At 41.8% G+C, this 21,972-nt stretch overlaps 1 protein-coding gene across 3 annotated transcripts in view; it reads left to right on the top strand.

Moving 5' to 3' along the window:
• The window catches only part of sdccag8 (SHH signaling and ciliogenesis regulator sdccag8), a 409,652-nt gene that overhangs the window by 262,179 nt on the left and 125,501 nt on the right, over positions 1-21,972 (top strand). For all 3 annotated transcript variants that reach the window (XM_072264841.1, XM_072264844.1, XM_072264843.1), the window contains exon 15: positions 10,069-10,177. In XM_072264841.1, coding sequence (XP_072120942.1) covers positions 10,069-10,177 — 109 coding nt within the window. The remainder of the gene's footprint in view (positions 1-10,068; positions 10,178-21,972) is intronic.

Raw genomic sequence — 21,972 nt, 5'->3', positions numbered from 1 at the left:
ATTGGTTTCTTTCTCTTATTCACCTTCTAACTTTTTTCTTCCTATTTGATACCCACTTCTCATTCATGAGGGCTGATTTATAAGTGAAAGTTGTTTCTGTTGTTGAATGAGCCATGAATCCTTTTCCCAACAATCTAAATAAGTGTAATGACAAGCACAAACTACTCTAGAATATTAGCATACCCATGCAAATACTTCCGTTAAAAGAATCAGGGATAAGATATTCACAGTATTTTCATAACATGTCTTTATTGAGTTACCCTTCCTTTAAGTAACTTACAGTACGCATTGAAGTTCAAGTTTATTGTTATTCAACCAAACACACACATATGGCTAAACGAAACACCGTCCCCTGGGGCCAAGCAAACATAGTACGTATCGTCACACACCACACATATGGTTACGATCCGGCACATACAATCACACAGTAAAATTGGCACGGCCCTGAGGGGCATGGCCTGAAGGTTGACCAGTTGATAAGGAGTGCAAAGTGCATGTTTATATAAGACAGTATAATGATACTGCTACTATTGTAATAAAACAAGCAGTCGTATAAATATGTAAAACAGCACAATGAAAGATGAAAAGTGACAAGTGCAGGATGAGTGACTTGTGAATTAGGGAGTGGAGGTATTAGACGGCAGAAAATATAGACGTGTACATGTGTGCTAGGTGGCAGAACATAGGAAAATTGTAACACTGAAGGCCACTTGGTCTATTTAATGTAGGCCGGCTTTTAGCTAAAGCCGTCCTATCAAATTTCAAAGTAAGTTTATTATAAAAGAACTTGTATGTCACCATATACATCCCTGAGATTCATTGTCTTGCGGGCATACTCAAAAATCCATAATAGAATAATAACCATTATAGCAAGACCATGCCAAATTGGGCATTCAACAATTGTCCAAGAGACAACAAACTGTGCAAATACAAAAAGAAATAATTAATAATAATAAATAAACAATAAATATCAAAAACATGAGATGAAGAACCCTCGAACCTGAGTTCATAGGTTGTCGGAACATTTCAATGATGGAGCAAGTGAAGTTATCCCCTTTCGTTTAACAGCCTGATAGTTGAGAAGTAATAACTGTTCCTGAACCTGGTGGTGTGAGTGCTGAAGCTCCAGTACTCCTTCCTGGTGGCAGCAGCCAGAAGAGAGTATGACCTGGGTGGTGGGGGTCTCTGATAATGGATGCTGCTTTCCTGCAACAACATAGGATGAGCTCAATGGCAGGGAGGGCTTTACCTGTGATAGACTGGGATATATCCATTGCTTTTTGTAGGATCTTTCATTCTAGGGTACTGGTGCTCCCAGACCAGGCTGTGATGCAGCCAGTCAATATACTCTCCACCACACATCTACAGAAGTTTGTCAAGGTTTAAATGTCATGCCGAATCTTTGCAAATTCCTAAGGAAGTCGAGGTGAGGTGCTGCTGTGCTTTCTTTGTGATTGCACTAATGTGTAGGACAGATCCTCTGAAATGATAACACTAAGGAACTTAAAGTTGCTGATCCTCTCCCCCGATGAGGACTAGCTTGTGGACCTCTGATTTCCTCCTCCTGTAGTTAATGATCAGCTTTGATTTTGCAGACATTGAGTAAGATGTTGTTGTGGTGAACTTGAATATTACATTAGAGCTGTGCTTAGCCACGTAGTGGTAAGTGCAAAGGAAGTAGAGGAAGGGGCTAAGTGCACAGTCTTGTGGTGCACCTGTGCTAATCTCCATCAACACAGCTGATTAAATTCCTATGGAACCTCACTTCTCTTTCCACTTAGCCCTGCAACTGTTCTTTCTCACTTGTCCCTTTGATTCCTTTGCCACTTGCCTATAATGCAGGCTAACTGCAGTAACCATTGATAGTAACTAATTTGTTCATTGGTGGGAAACTGGAGCACCCAACAAAACCTGTATAGCAAATTCCACCGAGACAGCACCCAACAAAAACCATATAGCAAATTCCACCGAGACAGCACCCAACAAAAACCATATAGCAAGTTCCACCGAGACAGCATCTAAGGTTAATATTATACCAAGGTTGCATTTCTACCCACTGCACCACCATGATGCACTATGACTTAAAAAAAAATGATAGAGTGGAAGATCTAGGTAATATGTAGAAGAAAAGTGCTTTTGTTTTTACCATAATAGATACTGAAAAATATGATTCAGTGATTACTTTCTATTACTTTTATAATTTTATTCAATACACAACTCATGGATTGCTGCGTTTTCCTTACAATTGCACTTACATGCTGCACTCATGGATTAAAATGCATTGCATAGAAGTTATATGTAAGAAGTGTGCCTTTGAGAATTTTTATGCTATGTTCATCCAAAATGTTGGTTATGAATGTTATAATTTACCATTTAACCTCTCAGTTTATCTTTTCAGAGATACCTCTATTCCCCTACCATCCTAACAGCTTAACAAGCTGTTTTCTCCTTCCCGGTTTTGATAATGGGTCTTCAACCTGAAACATTACCCTGTTTGTCGTCCCATAGATGTGGCCTGATCTGCTGAGTATTTCTAGCTCTTTCTATTTTTATTTCAGATTTCCAGCATCTGCAGATATTTTGATTTTCATTTGTACTTTACCAGATACGGATTTTTTTCAGATTCAGTTCTATCACATGTACATCAATGTAAATGGTGAATTGTGTCATTTATGTTAACAGCCAACACACCCAATGATGTGCTGGGGGCAGCCCACAAGTGTCGCCATATATTCCAGTGCCAACATAGCATGCCCCCAGTGTTTAGCAGAACAAAACAAACAGCAACAACAGTAAAACAAAACAAGGCAACAACAGCCAAACGTACACAGAGAAATGCAGATAGCCTCCAACCCCAGGACAGGCCGACACCAGACCTCCAGTCCTTGACCCCGGACTCACAAGCTTGCAGACATTGCCCATGCCCTCATTTTATACTTAGAGATACAGCGCAGATAGGCCCTTCCAGTCCAAAGAACCATACCGTCCAGCAACCCACCTATTTAACACTAGCCTAATTACAGGACAATTTTCAATGACTAATTATCCTACCAACTGGTACATGTTTGGACTGTGGGAGGAAACCAGAGCACCCAGAGGAAACCCATGCAGTTCACAGGGAGAACACACAAACTCCTTGCAGATGGTGCCAAAATTGAACTCCAAATTCCAGAATGCACCGAGCTGTAATAGTGTCGTGCTATCCACTACACCACCGTGGCACCAGTTAAATTTGAGCAATCAACCATTTCTACCAAATAATTTTCCTTAAGCAATTAGATGTAATAGAATAGTGTTGAGATGAAATAATTCAAGGATGGTCACCTTGTTTTGTGAAATTATTATAATAAATTCTTATTTATAGGTGTGAAAACTGTTACAAATACTTGCATTAACTCCATTTTAAACCTAAGCTATCTTCAAAAGTGTGGTCACTATAAGAATGAGAACGATCTTGACTATTATATAAGGATTTGCTGATTGTAATGATATATGTGATTATTGTGAGTTTGTGTTCAAGATTTGTCTTTTTCAACTCCATCTGCGAGTTTCTAGCAATTATTTTTTTAACATTTTTATTGTCATACAGGTGGAATTTTTTTTTCAAACTCTACCAAGAAGAGCTGAGTAAAATTAGACCAAATTTATACTATAAGCATAGTGCAATCTATCACAATAATGATTTCTTTGCCTAACTCTCATTGCTTATAGTGTCCAGAGTGTTTTACAAGGTTAGGATTTAGGGTGGATGGAGAGAGGTCAACATGGCAGTTTATGATTAAACAGGAATTTAAGAGCATTAGAGAAGTGGAAGAAGATGCATTTGCATTGAAAAAGGAGATACTATAGATTATGGGTTCCCAATCTTCTTTTGCGATGGACCCCTGTCACTAGCTGAGGGGTCTGTGGACCTCCAAGCTGGGAAACCCTACTCTAGATAGACACATTTACAGCAACTATATTAGCTTAAAAGTGTTCCAGAGCAATGGCATTATGCATGGAAATAAATAACCTCAGCATTATTCAGGAATAAATTCCTTCTTTACTTTTTATGTCATTTTTATTCCGATATAGTAAATGCTGTATTTCAGGAATAATGTGCCCTGAACTTGATATTGAACTTGTGCTAAAAATTGCTTCTATGAGGTCTACATTGAAAAATGATTTGTCATTAATGAACATTGATTCTCTTGCTAAACTACACCATGCCAGGGTAAACGATGTCATGGAGAAGATGCATTATGTTTTTCAGGCAGTGAATCAAAGCTGTAGTACCAACAACTGATGTACGCTGCTTTTCTGAAACAGCACTCCAGTTCTTGTGCTCAGTGGAGTGGATGGTTTTACCCGTGATGCCCTGGGCTGCATCCACTACTCCTTGTAGGATTCTCTTTTCAAGAGCATTGGTGTTCCCATATCAGACCGTGATGCAACCAGTCAATATACTCTCCACCACACATCTATAGAAGTTTGTCAAAGATTTAGGTGTTATGCAAAATCTTTGCAAACTCCTAAGGAAGTAGAGGTACTGCTGTGTTTTCCTTACAACTGCACTTACATGCTGCACCCAGGACGGGTCCTTCCTCTGCCTGAAGTCAATAAATCAGCTTCTTGGTCTTGCTGACATTGAGTGAGAGGTTGGTGTTATGGCACCACTCAGCCAGCTTTTCAATCTCCCTCCGATATGCTGATTTGTCACCACCTTCGATGCGGCAAGTGACAGTAGTGTCATCAGCAAACTTAAATATGGCATTGGATCTGTGCTTAGTGAGTAAAGTAGGGGGCTAAGCACACAGACTTGTGGTGCATCTGTGCTGATGGAGGTTGCCAATCCAAGCGGACTGGGGTCTACAAGTGAGAAAATCAAGGATACAATTACACAAGGAGGTATTGAGGCCAAGGTCTTGAAGCTTATTGATTAGTTTTGGGGGAATGATAGTACTGAATGCCAAGCTGTAGTTGATAAAGAGCATCCTGATGTATGCTTCTTTGCTGCCCAGATGTTTCAGGGTTGAGTGAAGAGCAAATGAAGTGGCATCTGCTGTGGACCTGTTATGCCAACAGGTAAATTGGAGTGGATCCAAGTCATTTCTCAGGCAGGTGCTGATGTGTTTCATCACCAGCCTCTCAAAACATTTCATCACTGTGGATGTAAATGCTACTGGATTATAGTCATTGAGGCAAGATGCCATGTTCTTCTTAGGCACAGGTGTAATTCAGGCCTGCTTGAAGCAGATTGGTACCTCAACTGCCGAGGTGAGAGATTAAAGATGTTGGTGAACTCTCCAGCCAGTTGTTAAGCACCGGTCTTAAGTACTCAGCCAGTTAATCCATCTGTGCTGGATGCTTTCAGTAGGTTCACCCTCCTGAAGGACGATCTCAGGTCGATCTCAGAAACTGAACTCACAGTGTTATCAGGGGCTATGGGAATTTGTGAGGGTTCCTCCACTGGTCAAAGCAATCATAGAAGACATTGTGCTCATCTGGAAGCAAAGCTCTGTTCGAGTAAGGGGTAATAGCATTCAAGCCTTGCCACAGCTGACTAGCATCGCTCATTGATTCAAGCTTAGTCCAGAATTCCCACTTCACCCGTGAGATGTTTTTCTGGAGATCGTACCTGGACCTCTTGTAACTCTCATCTGGCCCTTAGCGGATTGCAGATCTCATGGTTCATCCAGGGTTTCTGACTGGGGAAGATTCTGTATGATTTTGTGGGGACACACTTGCTTAAAGCTGTCTTTATAAAGTCCATGACAACTACTGATGATTCCTTGAACACGGACCAGACCACTGACCCAAAACTATCCCACAGCCACTCCTCTGCCTCCTGCGACAACCTCTTTGTTGTCCTTATCTCTGGAGTTTTGCTCTGTAGCCTCTGCATGTATGTAGGTAGGAGAAGGATAGCCTATGTCCTGAAATGGGTTCTGGACATTGAACGGTAGGCATTCCTTATTGGAGTATAGCAGTCATCTCGTGTGTAAGGATCCCTGGTGCTGCAGGTTATATACTAATGATAATTGTTCAAACGTGCTTGAAGTTGTTGACTATGATTTGAATTACATCATGGTGGACAATTTCTTGTTTGGTGGTGCCAGAACACATTATCTCAAGTGCCTGATAATAGTTAGCTGATGGTGGGAGTTAAAAATGAAATAAATTGGAATTAGGGAGTACTGAAGACACATAAGACTGCAGATGCTGAAACAACCAACAATTAGCTGGAGGACCTCAGAAGGTAGAGCAGCATCTGTGGGGGGCGGGGGGGGGGGAGGAATTGTCAACAGATTGAGTCAAAACCCCACATTTGGAATGATGGAGAATTCCAACCCAAAATGTTGACAATTCCTTTACCCCCACTGATGCTTTTTGATTTGCTGAGTTCCTCCAGCAGATTGTTTGTTGAATCATAGCTTAAATCGCAGGACAGAAGAGATGATTTCTTGGAGCATGAGTCAAAAGGTGTTCATTCCAACTTGGATGGACTCTGGATGGACCACTCACGTTTGGTGAGTCTGGAATCCTATTAGGATTTTGGTGCTGATAGCACGTGTCTGGACTTCCTTGCTAACATTTCCTATACAGCAGTTCTCACCAGCTCACTTCCTTTTCAGAAAAAAAGAGCCACCAACAGCTTTCCCACTCCTCAGACCAGTTTAGAATTCTTTTGCACAGCAATTAAGCTCCCTAGGGAGAGTTACGCATACACCACTGTGGAAAGTGCCACTGAAAAGCCTCTGAAAATGAGGCTCCAGAGCCTGCACCTGGGCAGGCCCTCCTTTGGTATATTCTCACTTTTTCCTTGTCTTCTTCCACTCACCTGCCTCTGTCTCCAAACTTCACCCTTTCTCCTCACCCACCTGTCTCCATCTGCCCATCATCCTTCACCCCTCATCTCCCCCTTCCCCTCTCCTTATTACACTGGCTGTCTCCCCTCTGCACCCTCGGTCCTGAAGCAGAGTTGATCAAGAAATGTCAGGATGCTGCTCCTTCCACAAATGCTGCTCAACCTATTGAATTCCTCCCGCAGCCTGCTGATGGTACTGGAAGGAATTTACAGCTGGACACAAGACGCTTGCAAATAAATCCTTGATCCATCTACTGAATCCCTGAGTAGAAATCTAGCAAACTGGCTTGCTGAGATAGCTTTTGCCTGTGTAGGGTCACCTGGCATATCATTTGGGGATGTGAAGTTTATTTATGCATTACTCAGATGAGTGGGGATTCTCACAGCTGGGAGGACCAGTTGGATCCACCTTCAGCCAGGCTGTTCTTATTGATAAATCTACAGTTCCTCTTGGGGTCTCTGGCTAACAGGACACCTCTCCTGGATTTAGCTCACTAATAGAAATGCCAAGTTCCTTTCAGTGAATCTCGGGGATCTCTCCTGCAACTTTCCCCTCCTCTGCACTGGCCATTATGAGTCATTGCTGCTGTCTCGTTGGAGTGGGCTGATGTGATGGCTGTGTGGCTGTCAAAAATGACCAGAAGCTGTGTTCAATTGAACCTGGTCTTGAAAGGAACTGTCTAAGGTCTTTCACTTTAGCAGAAGATTCTGGCTGCAAGCCACCATAAACCCTTTTCTCACACAATCTCATGAGTTTTATTTTCAGGCAATCTGGTGAGTCGTTAAGAAACCAGGAAAGAGCAAAGTTCATGGAATTTTGAAGTCATACAGCACGAAACTACTTCTAGGCAACTTGTCAAGCAATCGTATTATCTGTTAGGCATTTCAGTCTGATTGTGGGTAAAGAATTGTCATGACAACTATAACTTGGAAGATTTATTTTGGCCTCATTGACTGGGAAAAAATGTTTCATGCCTTATGATTTGTACATAATAAAGTAGAAAAAACAATTAAAGGGGGAAACATACTTAAATAAAGGAGTTGTGGGAAAAGAAAATAAACAAGCATTTTTGTTATCAGAATGACAGTTTTATGATATTTAAAAGATTGCATTATATATCCTGAAAAGCAGGAATTGGTGTTATATTCTGACATAAATCTGGCATTCGACTAGTGACCTGAAGGTCGTGGGTTCGAGCCCAAGCCGAGGCAACGTGTTGTGTCCTTGAGCAAGGCACTTCATCACACAGTGCTCTGCGATGACACCGGTGCCAAGCTGTATGGATCCTAATGCCCTTCCCTTGGACAACGTTAGTGTCGTGGAGAGGGGAGACTTGCAGCATAGGCAACTGCCGGTCTTCCATACAACCTTGCCCAGGCCTGCACCCTGGAGAGTGAAGACTTTCCAGGCGCAGATCCATGGTCTCGCAAAACTAACGGATGCCTTAAATTAAATCTGGCACAGATGTAAGGAGCCAAATAGCTTCCTTCTGTGGCTCTGCAAAGCAAGGTTATAGTAATGTAAAGCAGTGTTATAGGGAGCTCCAAGGATAACATAGTAAACTTGGGAGAAAATTATCACAAGCTGTCCAAATGATTGTTTTGTTTAAGTATCAATCTTTCTGTCATGATTTTCATGCATAATTATTGCTATAGAATTACAAATGATTAAAACAGGTTTGGTTGGTAAAATGACTTCCAAAAAGTAGCATGCATAGATAAGCATCCACAAACTGAGTTGAATTTTATGACTTAGTAACCAAACAAACTTGGTGGAAAGAATTCAAAATCCTGAAATAACAGGCAAGATTACATCACATTTTTAAATGACATTCAAATATAATTAATCTAACAGAATGGTTTACTTCAACTGTCCATAAATTAATCTTCAGAATATAAGCAAACAAATAGGAGAACACAGTATAGTTTATAAATAAAACATTGCAGATGCTGTAAATATGAGAGGCCCTCTGTTGGTCCAGGCCAATCATGGATGTTCTGTCCCAGCTGTCTATGTGATATGTAAGCCAGGGTAGTATGATATGGAGAGCAAGCTTTTGCTCATGGAGCAAGCTTCCCTTCTCCATGCAGCGGATGAATCCAAAGGAATGGCAGAGACCAATACAGATTGGCACCAGCAACATCGTAGGAGTTGGCCGTCAGAGTCGAACTCAACATAGGACTGTCTTCAGGGCTCCAGCTCTGGATTTTTCCTTGGCGTTTACTTCAAAGCATTCCCCACGGGTGGGTACAGCCGCAAGGCGGCAGAGGTTTGAGATCAGAGTTTTCCTTCTAAATGAGCTGCCAATCAAGGCTGATGAGCCCCATCTGTCCGAAGCGCCTGGTTTTAAGGCACCAGGAACCTGCCTTTTCCCCTTCTCTTATCAGTAGAAACAGTTCCGTTGGGCTTAGTAGCTAAGCCACACATGAAAGCCAGGAGCGGGACTTGGTTGTCAGAGGCTATTTGAGCTTTCAATAGGTACTACCACCACTGGCTATAACAACCCTAAAGAACCAGATATATGAAATAGAAGCAAAAATACTAGAGGTACTCATAAAGTCAAGGCTACATCTGAAAAGCAGAGTAGATTTCAGGTCAATGAGACTTCATCAGGGCTGAAAAAATGGGAATAAACCTATAATAATGATAATTCAATTGAACTGTGAAGATTCACAGTTTCCTATTTGATGTAGCATTATGGAAGCTAAATGGTCATCAATTACAATGAATGAATCACCATTGTTATTACGATTAGAAATTAAATCTTGGAGTGCCACGGTAGTGTAGCAGTTGGTGCGATGTCATTAGAGCTCATGGCATTCCAGAGTTCAGAGTTCAATTCCAGTACCATCTGTAAAGGGGTTTGTACTTTCTCTCCATGAACCTTGTGGGCTTTCTTCAGGTGCTCCAGTTTCCTTTCACAGTCCAGAGACATACTAATCAGTAAGTCAATTGGTCATTGTAAATTGTTCTGTGATTAGACTAGTGTTAAATAGGTGGGTTGCTGTTCAGTGGGGCTCTTTGGGCTAGAAGGACCTGTTCCGTATCTCTAAATAAAAAAGTAATAAGAACCTTACCTGTACATATTTACAATTTTAAAATTTCACAATTATATTGTCAGTGAGAGAGGGATTGTGATACAGGAATGTAATTCAAGACAAAGATCAGTTTAATCCCGGCTTAACAGACCATAATGTAAACTTTTCTCTTTTTACTCTAGTTAATGAACTGGAGACACTACTCAGATCTCAGAGTACACTCACAAACAAGTTGAAAACAGAATGTCACACCTTAAGCCAAAAACTACAAAAGATCACAGAAAAAAACAGGTAGGTATTATTTCTGGCTTTATATTAAATCATGATTTATGGTCATTGCTAAAATTAGAAGCAATTTCTAACTACTTCAGTGTTGCTTTTGTCGGATTTGTTTATTTACAATTGTTTATATAGACCATTGAGCAGTACAGCAAGGAACAGGGCTTTTCCCCCACAATGTTGTGCCAGATTTATTAAATTAGTAATCAAATGCCCAGCTAAAACTAATTCCTTCTGCAATGTCCATGCCCTTCTTTTTCCTATACATTAATGTGCTTAAGAGCCTCTTGAACGTTTCTATTGTATCGCCTTGGGATTCTCTTTAATCCTGCTTTCCAGGATTTTTCAAGGCCCTTCCCTTCTTGAGTTCTTTTCTGGTTTCTTTATAATCCTCCAGGGTTCTGTTTAATTTCAGTTTCCTAAGCTGTACAAATACTTCTATCTTCTTCTTGACTGAATTCACCACTTTACTTGAGATCCAAGGTTCCCTTACCTTGCCATCCTTGTCCTTTCTTCTTACTGGAACATACTGTAGCTGTCCTGTATCCTGTAGCCCTTTATCTCTTTCACCAATCAACTTCCCAGCTCATTACTTCACCTCCTCCCTTTTCCCGGTTTCACCTATCACCTGCCACCTTGTACTTCTTCCTCCTCTCCCCCATCTTCTTATTTTGACTTCTCCCCTTCATCTTTAGTCCTGATGAAGGGCCTCAGCCTGAAACATCAACTGTTATACATACTGCCTGGCCTGCTGAGTTTCTCCAGCATTTTGTGTGTATTGCTTTGGATTTCCAGCATCTGCAGATTTTGTTGTGTTTGTCCTGTATCCTTTGCAGTTGGTCTTTAAATACTCTCCACCTGTCAGATGTGACTTGCCCAAAAACAGATGTTCCCAAGTAATTAGTTACTGTTTAAGACTCTTGCAGGATACCTTGCTCTGATTTAATACTATACTGTAAGGTCCAAACTTACCTATAGCTATATTAACATTCATGAATTTGATCACTGTTGCCCAACTGTTCTCCCATTAAAAGGTCAGTCACCTGGCCAGGCTCATTACCCAACAAAAGGGAGGTCCATATAGCTCCTCTTATTGGACTATTTATATATTGATTTCAGAAGCCCTCCTGGAGGCACCTAACAAATTATACCCCATGTAAACCAAACACTAAGTCTATATTAGGGCAGTTGAAGTTACCCATTGTAACAACCCTGTTGTTTTTACATCTTTCGCTAATCTGGCTACATATCTGTTCCTTGATGTCCTGGTGGCAATTAGTAATGGGTAAGTCTGTAGTATAATCCCAACAAAATGATTGCCCCTTTCATATTTTTGAGTTCTACCCTTAAGACTTAATGGATGAACTCTCCATTATGTCTATCCCAAGTGCAGCTGCAATATTGTTCATGATTAACAGTGCAATTCCACCAGCCCCTCCTTCTCTATCTCTTCTAAAACATCAAAACCCTGGAAGATTAAGCATCCAATTCGGTCCCTTTCTCAATTAAGTCTCTGTTATGGCCACAACATCATAGTTATATGTACTGATCATGATGTTGAAAAGTTAACATACTTTAACTTGAGATTGATAGATTCTTGACAACCAAAGGTATTAAGGAAAAAGGGAAAAAAGCCGATCAGATATAAAGACACAAAAAAACTCAAATAGCCTATTGTCATTTTAAAGTTTCTACAGTCTCCAGTATATATTTCCTGTATTACATCTTTCATCTATTCTGTATTAGCCTCGCTGACTTGTCTCATTTTCAATGACTACAAATTTGCAAATAACACCCTAAAATTTATCAATTGTTCATTATGTCCCGTGTCATATGATGTGGGTGATCATGGTCTTTTCATGAGGTTTAAGATAGCTGTAGGTAAGTAATTGCAATGTAGTATTAAATCAGAACAAGGTAACCTGCAAGAGTCTTAAACAGTAACTAATGTTTTTGGGCAAGTCACATCTGACAGATGGAGAGTGTCTAGTCTGACAAGTTCAGAGTTTTCACAGGCTCTCTCAAAATGACCAACAATGCTTCACAATCCCCCACCCCCCTTAATTCTCTGTACAATTAAGCCTGAAGGGGATCTGCAGTATATTTGTGGATTGCCTGTGCAACATTGAGTTGTATAGGATCTCCAGTACCTTTCCAGCTACAGGTGTCCCCCGCTTTTCGAACGTTTGCTTTACGAAACCTCACTATTACGAAAGACCTACATTAGTTACCTGTCTTTGCTAACAGAAGGTGTTTTCACTGTTATGAAAAAAGGCAGAGCGTGCCCTGAGCAGCCGCTCTCCCCCGGATTTGGAACTGCATTCTCGCGGCATTGCTTAAACACGTGCCTGTGAGCAGCCGTTAGGAAGATGAGTTCTAAGGTATCGGAAAAGCCTGAAAGAGCTCATAAGGGTGTTACACTTCGTGTAAAATTAGACATAATTAAGCGTTTCGATCATGGTGAACGAAGTAAGGACAACATGAGTTTGGCTTGTGGAAGTGACAAAGGTGATGTTGAAGAGTTTTTGGCATCTCATGACCAAGAACTGATAGATGAAGAGCTGATGCAATTGGAAGAGGAAAGGGTAACAATCAAAACCGAATGTAGTAGCGAATGGACCGAAAGTGAAGTTGTCCAGGAACTGAACTTGAAGCAGCTGCGTGAGATTTTCGCTGCAATGATAAAGTACGACTTTAATTTTGAAAGGGTACGTCGGTTTAGGGCAGATTTTCAGGATGGTTTGAGTGCTTACAAAGAACTGTATGATCTAAAAATGCGCGAGGCTAAGCAGTCAAGCAAACCTTCCACATCAGCCACAGCAGATGACAAACCTCGATCTTCGACATTGAGGCAGGCAGACATAGAAGAAGATGACCTGCCTGCCCTGATGGAAACAGATGACACCCCAGTGTCCCACCACCCCAACCCCCGGGCCACGGACAGATACCGATACGTGGAGAATGAAGCGGTAGCCGGGACGCACCTAGCACATCTTTAAGGAAAAAGTTGAAACAAACAAGCTAATTAATTAGGTGCCACCCGGCACGTAAATGTCGGCCCAGATCAGAGGCGATTGCTGATTGCGTCGCCTCTGATCTGGGCCGACATTTACATGCTGGGCGGCACCTAATTAACTAGCTTGTTTATTTCGGCTTTTTTTCTTAAAGATGTGCTGAGTGCGTTCCGGCCACCGCTGTACCCCTGCATTCTTCGTGGATCGGTGTCGGTCGGCGGCCCGGAGGGTGGGGGCCACTGCACCACTCCAACCTCCGATGACTCAGCCTAACACACCATCATCAGTGTGCTTGGCGCTGAACCAATTCCGGTAAGTGATACTACACTGTACATACATTATTTCTACTTTATACAGGCTGTGTATTTTTACGTGTTATTTGGTATGATTTGGCAGCTTCATAGCTTAAAGGTTACTGGAGAGCGCTTGCGCCGTTTCTGCTGAGAGCGCTTGCGTGAGATTTTCGCTACGGAGAACAGTGCAGCAATGATTGTGGAAAAGTATTTCTACTTTATATAGACTGTGTATTCATCATATCATTTCTGCTTTTACTATATGTTAGTGTTATTTTAGGTTTTATGTGTTATTTGGCATGATTTGGTAGGTTATTTTTGGGTCTGCGAACGCTCACAAATTTTCCCCATATAAATAAATGGTAATTGCTTCTTCGCTTTACGACATTCCGGCTTACGAACCGTTTCATAGGAATGCTCTACCTTCAGATGGCGGGGGAAACCTGTATTCATGTATCTGATATCGTAGCCTCTAGAAATCTACTCAACTGTAATATAGCACGGGATATTTGGAAGATCCAAACATAGAACATAGAAATCTACAGCACATTACAGCCCTTCGGCCCACAACATTGTGCCAACCATGTAACCTACTTTTGAATCTGCCTAGAATTTCCCTACTGCCTAGCCCTCTATTGTTTTAAGCTCCATGTACCTATCTAAGAGTCTCTTAAAAGACTCTATTGTATCCACCTCTACCACCATCGCCAGCAGTGCATTCCACGCACCCTTACCTCTGACATTCCCTCTGTACCTACTTTCAAGCACCTTAAAACTATGCTGCCTTGCCTTAGCCATTTGAACAATGGGAAAAAGCCTCTGGCTATCCATATGATCAATGCCTCTCATCATCTTATACCCCTCTATGAGGTCACCCCTCATCCCCTGTCGATCCAAGGAGAAAAGGCCAAGTTCACTCAACCTATTCTCATAAGGCACGCTCTCCAATTCAGGCAACATCCTTGTAAATCTCCTCTGCACTTCTCTATAGCATCTATGCCCTTCCTGTAATGAGTTGACCCAAACTGAACACAGTACTCCAAGTGGAATCTAACCAAGTCTTATATAGCTGTAACATTACCTCACGGCTCTTGAACTCAATCCCAGGGCTGATAAAGGCCAGCACACCATATGCCTTCCTAACAACACTGTCAACCTACGCAGCAGCTTTGAATGTCCTATGGACACAGACCCCAAGATCTTGCTGATCCTCCGCACTGCCAAGAGTCTTACCATTAATATTATATTCTGTCTTCAAATTTGACCTACCAAAATGAACCACTTCACACTTATCTGGAATGAACTCCATCTGCCACTTCTCAGCCCAGTTTTGCATCCTATCTATGTCCTGCTGTAACTCTGTCAACTCTCCAGACTAACCACAGCATCCCCAACTTTTGTGGCATCAGCAAACTTACTTACCCACCCTTCAACTTCCTCATCCAGGTCATTTATCAAGATAGCGAAGAGTAGGGGGTCCCAGAACAGATCCCTGCAGAACACCACTGGTCACCGTCCTCCATGCAGAATATGACCCGTCTACAACCACCCTTTGCCTTCTGTGGGGAAGCTAATTCTGGATGCACATCCCAGATAATGATCATTCTATTCGCTGATTGTTCCAAGATAGTTGCCATCAATACCTTGTACTTTTCTAGGGTTTGCTTTCCACCACGCTTTTTCTTTAACTACGATTATTCTAACCCTCCAAGCTCATTCTTTTGAAAATTGAGGCAAACAAAAGCCAGAGAGAAACAGCCTCAGCCTTACAATGAGATCTCTCTGAGCTTTGCTGATCAATTGTAGATCCATCCCAGACAAATCAGAAGGATGGGGAAAGCCAGTTTGCAGATGGATAAGTTACCATGGAATAGACTGAAAGAGAACTAGGCATACTGGTTTTCCTGTGCATATCGGGAGTAAATCATTAGAAGCTAAAAAATAAGTATGGTCCAAGATTACATTGTCTTACCAGTTGCATTCAGGCTGCAAGAGCATGTTTGCTAAGCTTGCACGTGGAGCACTTTCTGGTTTCAAAAGGCTGAACTGTTTAAAAATTATAACTATTACTCATCCGCATCAGATATGTTTGTGGGTTGTTAATTTGTGCTTTTAATTTAGCAAAATAGAGAAAGTAAGCAAGAGCAGTTGACTGGCGTTACCTTGGAATGGTGAGCCACCATGACAAATCACTCTCCCACCGGCTAGGTCCACACGTCCATGGAATGGATCTTCCAGAGGCAATTTGCTCTATGAAGTCAGCTCCAACCTGATTGCCAAATCCTTGCAGAGGGCAGGGACTTAATAAATATGAGGCGTGCCCCTCATTCCACAGACACTAATACTTTGACAAGCCTCACATACATGGACACTTTGATAAAGAGATAAATCATGACCCTGGCTAGGCAGCTTTCAGAACTGCATCAGCTCATGATCCATACAAAGGAATTCGAATGAGAAGGAGTTTCTTCAGCCAGGGGAAGGTGAATCGTTGCTACAGGCAGCTGTGGAGGACAAGGTTTAGAAGTTCTTGATTGGTAAAGGGGGGGGTCAAAGGTTACTGGGAGAAGGCAGGAGAATGGGTTTGAGAGGGATGATAAATCAGCCAAGGTGGAATGGCAGACAGACTCAATAGGCCAAATGGCCTAATTCTGCTCCTGTGTCTTATGCTCTAAAACTTAATCATGCTATTAAATCATTCAACAAGAATTGAACATAATTAAATGTAAAGGCTATTCAGTGAAAGTACTTTGTATTTTTAAGTAATGTTTAAAGATTTTATTTTGAATATTTAATCATCTGTTCCATCTCCTTGCAATACCTTTGCTCCTTTCATTCATTCTACAGAATTGCGAAGGGGATTAAGATCCCTTGGCAAAAAAAACTGAAGTAATTTAGATAGTAAATTTTAACATTGTAAGTTATGTATAATCTCTCATTATGGCTGTTCCTCTCCCTGGAAACGACTGAACTAATTGAACCTGCTCCAGCTCCAGCCTGGCATGATCTCTGCCAGCACATTTCCCAGCATAACTACAGAAGAACTGCTTGAAGTTGGTACTCTCCCATTTCCTTTGAATGGAGAGCATGCTAGGGCAATCAGAATGCAAGGAAGTTTGCACCTTCCATGTTAGCTCTGGAGTTATTAGAATTATATGAAAAAATGCTTTCAGTTATTTGAGAAATCCATTTGGGTTAATAATTTTAGAAACACAGGTAGAATGTGTGGATAAAAAACAGTAATATGAAAGTACATGTTTAGGATACACAACAGGAGTGTTTCTTTAAAAAGATATCCAATAGTTGGTTTGTCAGTAGGTACAATTGAGGCTAGTATACTGGGCTAAATTTGATAATCATCAATCAATTGAGATCAATTCTGGAAAGATGAAATCAGGTAAACAGAAGGGCCATTCTTAATTTACATGAATTTTCTGACATCAGACCACAAACTAATTGTCCTGTAGTGATTTCAACATCTCAGTCTTGATTACAATTTCATCACCCTATCAAGAATTTCTTCATTATGTCCTTTACCAAGATTTTACAAACAAGTTGAAGTTCAAGCTTAATTGTCATTCAACCATACATATGAATACAGCCAAACGAAACAGTGTTCCTCAGGGGCCAAGTTGCAAAACACAGAACCAATAGTCACACACAGCACATATAACACATATAATCACAATAACAGAAAAACATTGTTACAAATAATATATTAGAAGTAATAATGTAGCCCAAGTCCCTGAGTGTCATGGCCTGTAGATTGATGGTGCGTGGATGTTGTCCTGGAGCCATGTTTCTGCAAGAAGGGCCTGCAGCAGTTCCTCATATCACACAGTGCAGCCACAGATGAACACTGGAGGGCAGCACCGACAGAAGGGACCAGTCTCCAACCCAGCGCAGAATCCAGCTCCAGTGTCTCCTTCCTCGACAGCCGCAACAGGCGATGCTGAGGCATGAATAAGGTCTCTACGCACCAAAACCGAGGCTATGCAGCTCCCCCACAGTCGGTCTCACCAATGAACCAGTGAGTTGATCTCACAGTATAACACATTACCAATATCCAAAAGGGTCTTGTGATCACAACAAAATATCTAAGGCATTCACCGGCAACATCCATTTGAATCATGTACCGCCACTGACGGTGCTTTCTTCCCTAGGTGGCTGAAGCAGGCTGTGACCTGGTGAGCGACAAGTCCAGGTCCTCCACTGTCTACTGGGGTAGATCTACAGTACTTGATGTCCTTGATAACCAGCAGTGTCTTTCAATTGTAAAAAAAGGCATAAAGGATGAACAATTGTACTTTTGGTCGAACTTAGAAAGGCTGCTGCGCCCAAGCACAGCACCATCTTCTCAGAGGTAGTTCAGTGGCTCCTTCATAAATATATTTCTGTTAAAATTTTGAAATCTTTACTCCATTAATCAATCATACTTTGTTCCAACATATTGTAACACTTTCCCTTTTTTAAAAATTGTTCACAAGCACTAAAGGGATCACAATCCCAAACCTATATTCCCATCAGTGCCAGCTCACACCCTCCTATTCATTGTTTATGCAGACCTTAGTTATCATTTGGTCTCCTTCATCGTAAGGAAATCATTTTACCTTCCCGACAAGCAAAAGCTTCTCTGCTAGAGTCTGGCACCGTGAAGGATTCAGCCTCCAGCTGCTGGCTTGGCTGCCGAACAGGAATGGTTAAAAAGCCCAGGGCTTCTGAAAAGAAGTGATAGAGATCATCATAGCTGCAAGGAAATCTTCCACACAGTCTGTTTGCAACAGTAAGTGGAAAAGGTTTGCCATCTGGTGCCAAGATCATGGACAGGATCCCGTGCTGTGTAGGATCCTTGTGATTCTCGACTATTTGGGTATTCTGGTAGAATCTGGACTGCAGCCCAGTTTGATCAGAGCACACACAGCAGCTTTCCTAGTGTTAGTATAAAGGAGCCAGGTGGGTGTGCATCCTATGTTGTCACAGTTTACAAAAGGAGTTTGGAAAGTCAGAACTCCATGTAAGTCCTTCACTTCCCTGTGTGAGCTAAATCTTTCTTTCCAGGTAATTGAATTAATTTTATCCCCCTTTTCCCTCTTGTAGCCATTCATCTGGATCATGCACACTCCCCAGATGAAGGCCAGGATGTGAATTTCTTCCTGGATCTTCACTAACTCCCCTCTGTACCCAGCCACCAGGAGATGTGTGAGTGTGACTCAAGGTGACAGGTCTGTCTATTTTCCTTCCTTCCCTGTGGAGAAGCACCTGTCCCTCTCTCAGTGGTTTTCCAGTGTGGCCCCACTAAGGGAACAGATCATAAATTCACCCTGGGGTAGAAGTGTTCTAATGTGTTTTCAGTTTTATTACACATAGTAAATGCAGTATTCCATTCCACCCCCCACCCCCCCACAACTCCTCCTATGTCAGCTCTTTCGTTATAATATGAGAAAACCTTGGCATGCCTTACACTGCTCTGCAAAGCAGAACTCCAATCCACTGCATGGTTCCAAAATTATTAGGCTCTTGTAGCCTTTTTTGTGGCTCATGGAAAGCATGCATTCCTGTTCAGTGAATGCTAACCTTTAGTAATGAATATCATTGTATCTATTTTTCATTGTAACACTCTGAATTATTTCACAATGTTAATCAGTTTCAAAACAATCTCTGCAACCTCTCATATGACCATCAGACATGGGAGCAGAATTAAGCTACTCAGCCCAACAGGTCTGCTTCGCAATTCCATCATGGATGATTTAGTATCCCTCTCAACCCCATTTTCCTGCCTTCTCCCCATAATGTTTGATGCCCTGAATAACCAAGAACCTATCAACCTCTGCTTTAAAAATACCCAATGACTTGGCCGACACAGCCAACCATGGCGATGAATTCCATAGATTCACCAAAGAAGCTCCTTCTCATCACTGATCTAAATGGATGTTCTTCTGTTCTGAGGCTGTGCTTCTGGTCCTAGACTAACCCACTATAGGAAACATCCTCTCCACATCCACCCTATCCAGTCCTTTCAATATTCGATAGGCTTCAGTGAGATTTCCTCTCATTCTTCTAAACTCCACTGAGTACCAACCCAGAGTTATCATACATAAAACCTTCTATTCCTGGAATCATTTTCGTGAACCTCCTCTGGATCCTCACCAATGCCAACATTGATGAGGGGCCCATAGAGAAGGGGCCCAAAACTGCTCACAATATTCCAATGTCCCTTTGCACCTCTGATTTTTAAAAAATTTCTCCCCGTTTGGAAAATAGTCTTTGCCTTTATGCCTTCTACCAAATTGCATGACCACACACTTCCTACACTATATCACCTGCCGCTTCTTTGCCTATTCTCCCAATCTGTCCAAGTTCTTCTGAAAGTTCCCTGCTTCTTCAACACCACCTGCCCATGCACCCATCTTTTTATCCTCTGCAAACTTGGCTACAAAGCCATCAATTCTGTCATCCAAATCATTAACATATAATGTGGAAAGAAGCAATCTCAACACTGACCTCTGTGGAACACTGCTAGTTAACAGCAGCCATCCTGAAAAGGCCCCTTTTATTCCCACACTTTGCCTCCTGCCAGTCAGCCAATCTTTGTCCAGGATGATTTCCCCTTAAGGAAACCAGGCTGATTTCCCCTTAAGGAAACCAGGCTGATTTTGGCCTACTTTATCATGTGTGTCCAAGTACTCCGAAACCTATCCTTAATACTGGACTCCAACATCTTCCCAACCACTGAAATCAGGCTAACGACCTTTACTGTTTGTAATGTATATGAATGGCCTGGATGAAAACATAGATGGGTGGGTTAGTAAATTTGTGGATGATACCAAGATTGATGGAGTTGTAGATAGTGTAGAAGATTGGTGCAGCACAATATAGATCAGTTGCAGAAATGAGCTGAGAAATGGCAGATGAGCTTAACCCAGATAAATGTGAGGTGTTGCACCTTAGTAGGGCAAATGCAAAGAGACACAGTACACTGTTAAGGGCAAGGTCTGAGAAGGCAGGTGTTTGGAGTTGAGTGAGATCCAGGATCAGCCACAATGGAATGGTGGAGCAGATTCGATGGGCTGAGTGGCCTAATTGTGCTCCTATGTCTTATGGTCCTTTAGAGTGTTGCTGAGAAGAGAGATCTTGGGTTCCAAGTTCATAGCTCCTTGAAAGAGGCTGCGCAGGTCGATAAGGTGGTTAAGAAGGCTTATGGAATGCTTGCTTTTATTAGTTGAGACACTGAGTTCAAAAGTCAGGAGGTTATATTGCAACTTTATAAAACTCCTGTTAGGCCATATCTGGAGTATTGCATACAGTTCTAATCACCCCACTATAGGAAGGATGTTGAGGCTTTAGAGAGGGTGCAGAAGAGGTTCAGCAGGATGTTGCCTGGTTTAGAGGGCATGTGCTATCACAAAAGTCTGGATAAACTTGGGTTGCTTCCTCTGGTGTGGCTGCGGCTGAGGGGGGGATCTCATAGAGGTTTATAAGATTAGGAGAGGCATAGATAGAGAGGACAGAGAGTATCTGTTTCCCAGGGTTGAATAATACCAGAGGGCCTAAATTGAAGGTGAGAGGGGGTAGGTTCAAGTGGGAAGTTTTTTACTCAGAGCGTAGTGGATGCCTAGAATTCACTGCCTGGTGTGGTGGTAAATGCAAATATATTAGAGGCTTTTAAGAGACATTTGGATAGGCACATGGATATAAGGAAGATGGAGGGATATGGACATTGTGTAGGTAGGAATGGTTGGTGTTTGGGTATTTTTGATTTGCTTTTTAGCGGTTTGGCACAACATTGTGGGCTGAATGATGCGTTCTTGTGCTATACTCTTTAATGTTCTGTGTTCTACCCTATAATTTCCTTTCTGCTGCCTCCTTCCCTTTTTGAAGAGTGGAGCGACATTTGCAATTGTCCATTCCTCCGGAACCATTCCAGAATCTAGTGATTTTTAAAAGGTCATTGCTAATGTCTCCAAAATCTCGTCAGAACCCTGGCGTATAGTCCATCTGGTCCAGGTGACTTATCTACCTTCAGACATTTCAACTTTCCAAGCACCTTCTTAATAATAACAACTACACTCATTTTTGGCCCCTGACACTTGAATTTCTGGCATACTGATAGTGTCTTTCACAGTGAAGACTGACTCAAAATACTTATTAAGTTCATACGCCATTTCTTTGTCCTCCATTACTACCTCTCCAGCATAATTTTCCAGTGGTCCAATATCCACTCTCCCGTTTCATTTGCTCTTTATATATCTGAAAAAAAACTTTGGTATTCTCGTTTGTATTTTTTATTGACAGTGCTGCCCTACCCCTCTGTCAACCTGCTTATCCTTTCGATACAAGGTGTATACTTGGTTATTAAGCTCCCAACTATAACCTTTTAGCCATAACTTAGAGATGCTCACAACGTCATACCCACCTTTCTCTAACTGCACTACAAGATCATCTGCCTTATACCACATACTGCATGCATTCACATATAACACCTTCAGTCCTGTATTCACTC

This window comes from Mobula birostris, chromosome 8 (assembly GCF_030028105.1).
Source record: "Mobula birostris isolate sMobBir1 chromosome 8, sMobBir1.hap1, whole genome shotgun sequence".
Classification (NCBI taxonomy): Eukaryota; Metazoa; Chordata; class Chondrichthyes; order Myliobatiformes; family Myliobatidae; genus Mobula; species Mobula birostris.
This window is presented reverse-complemented; position numbering and strand designations above follow the sequence as displayed.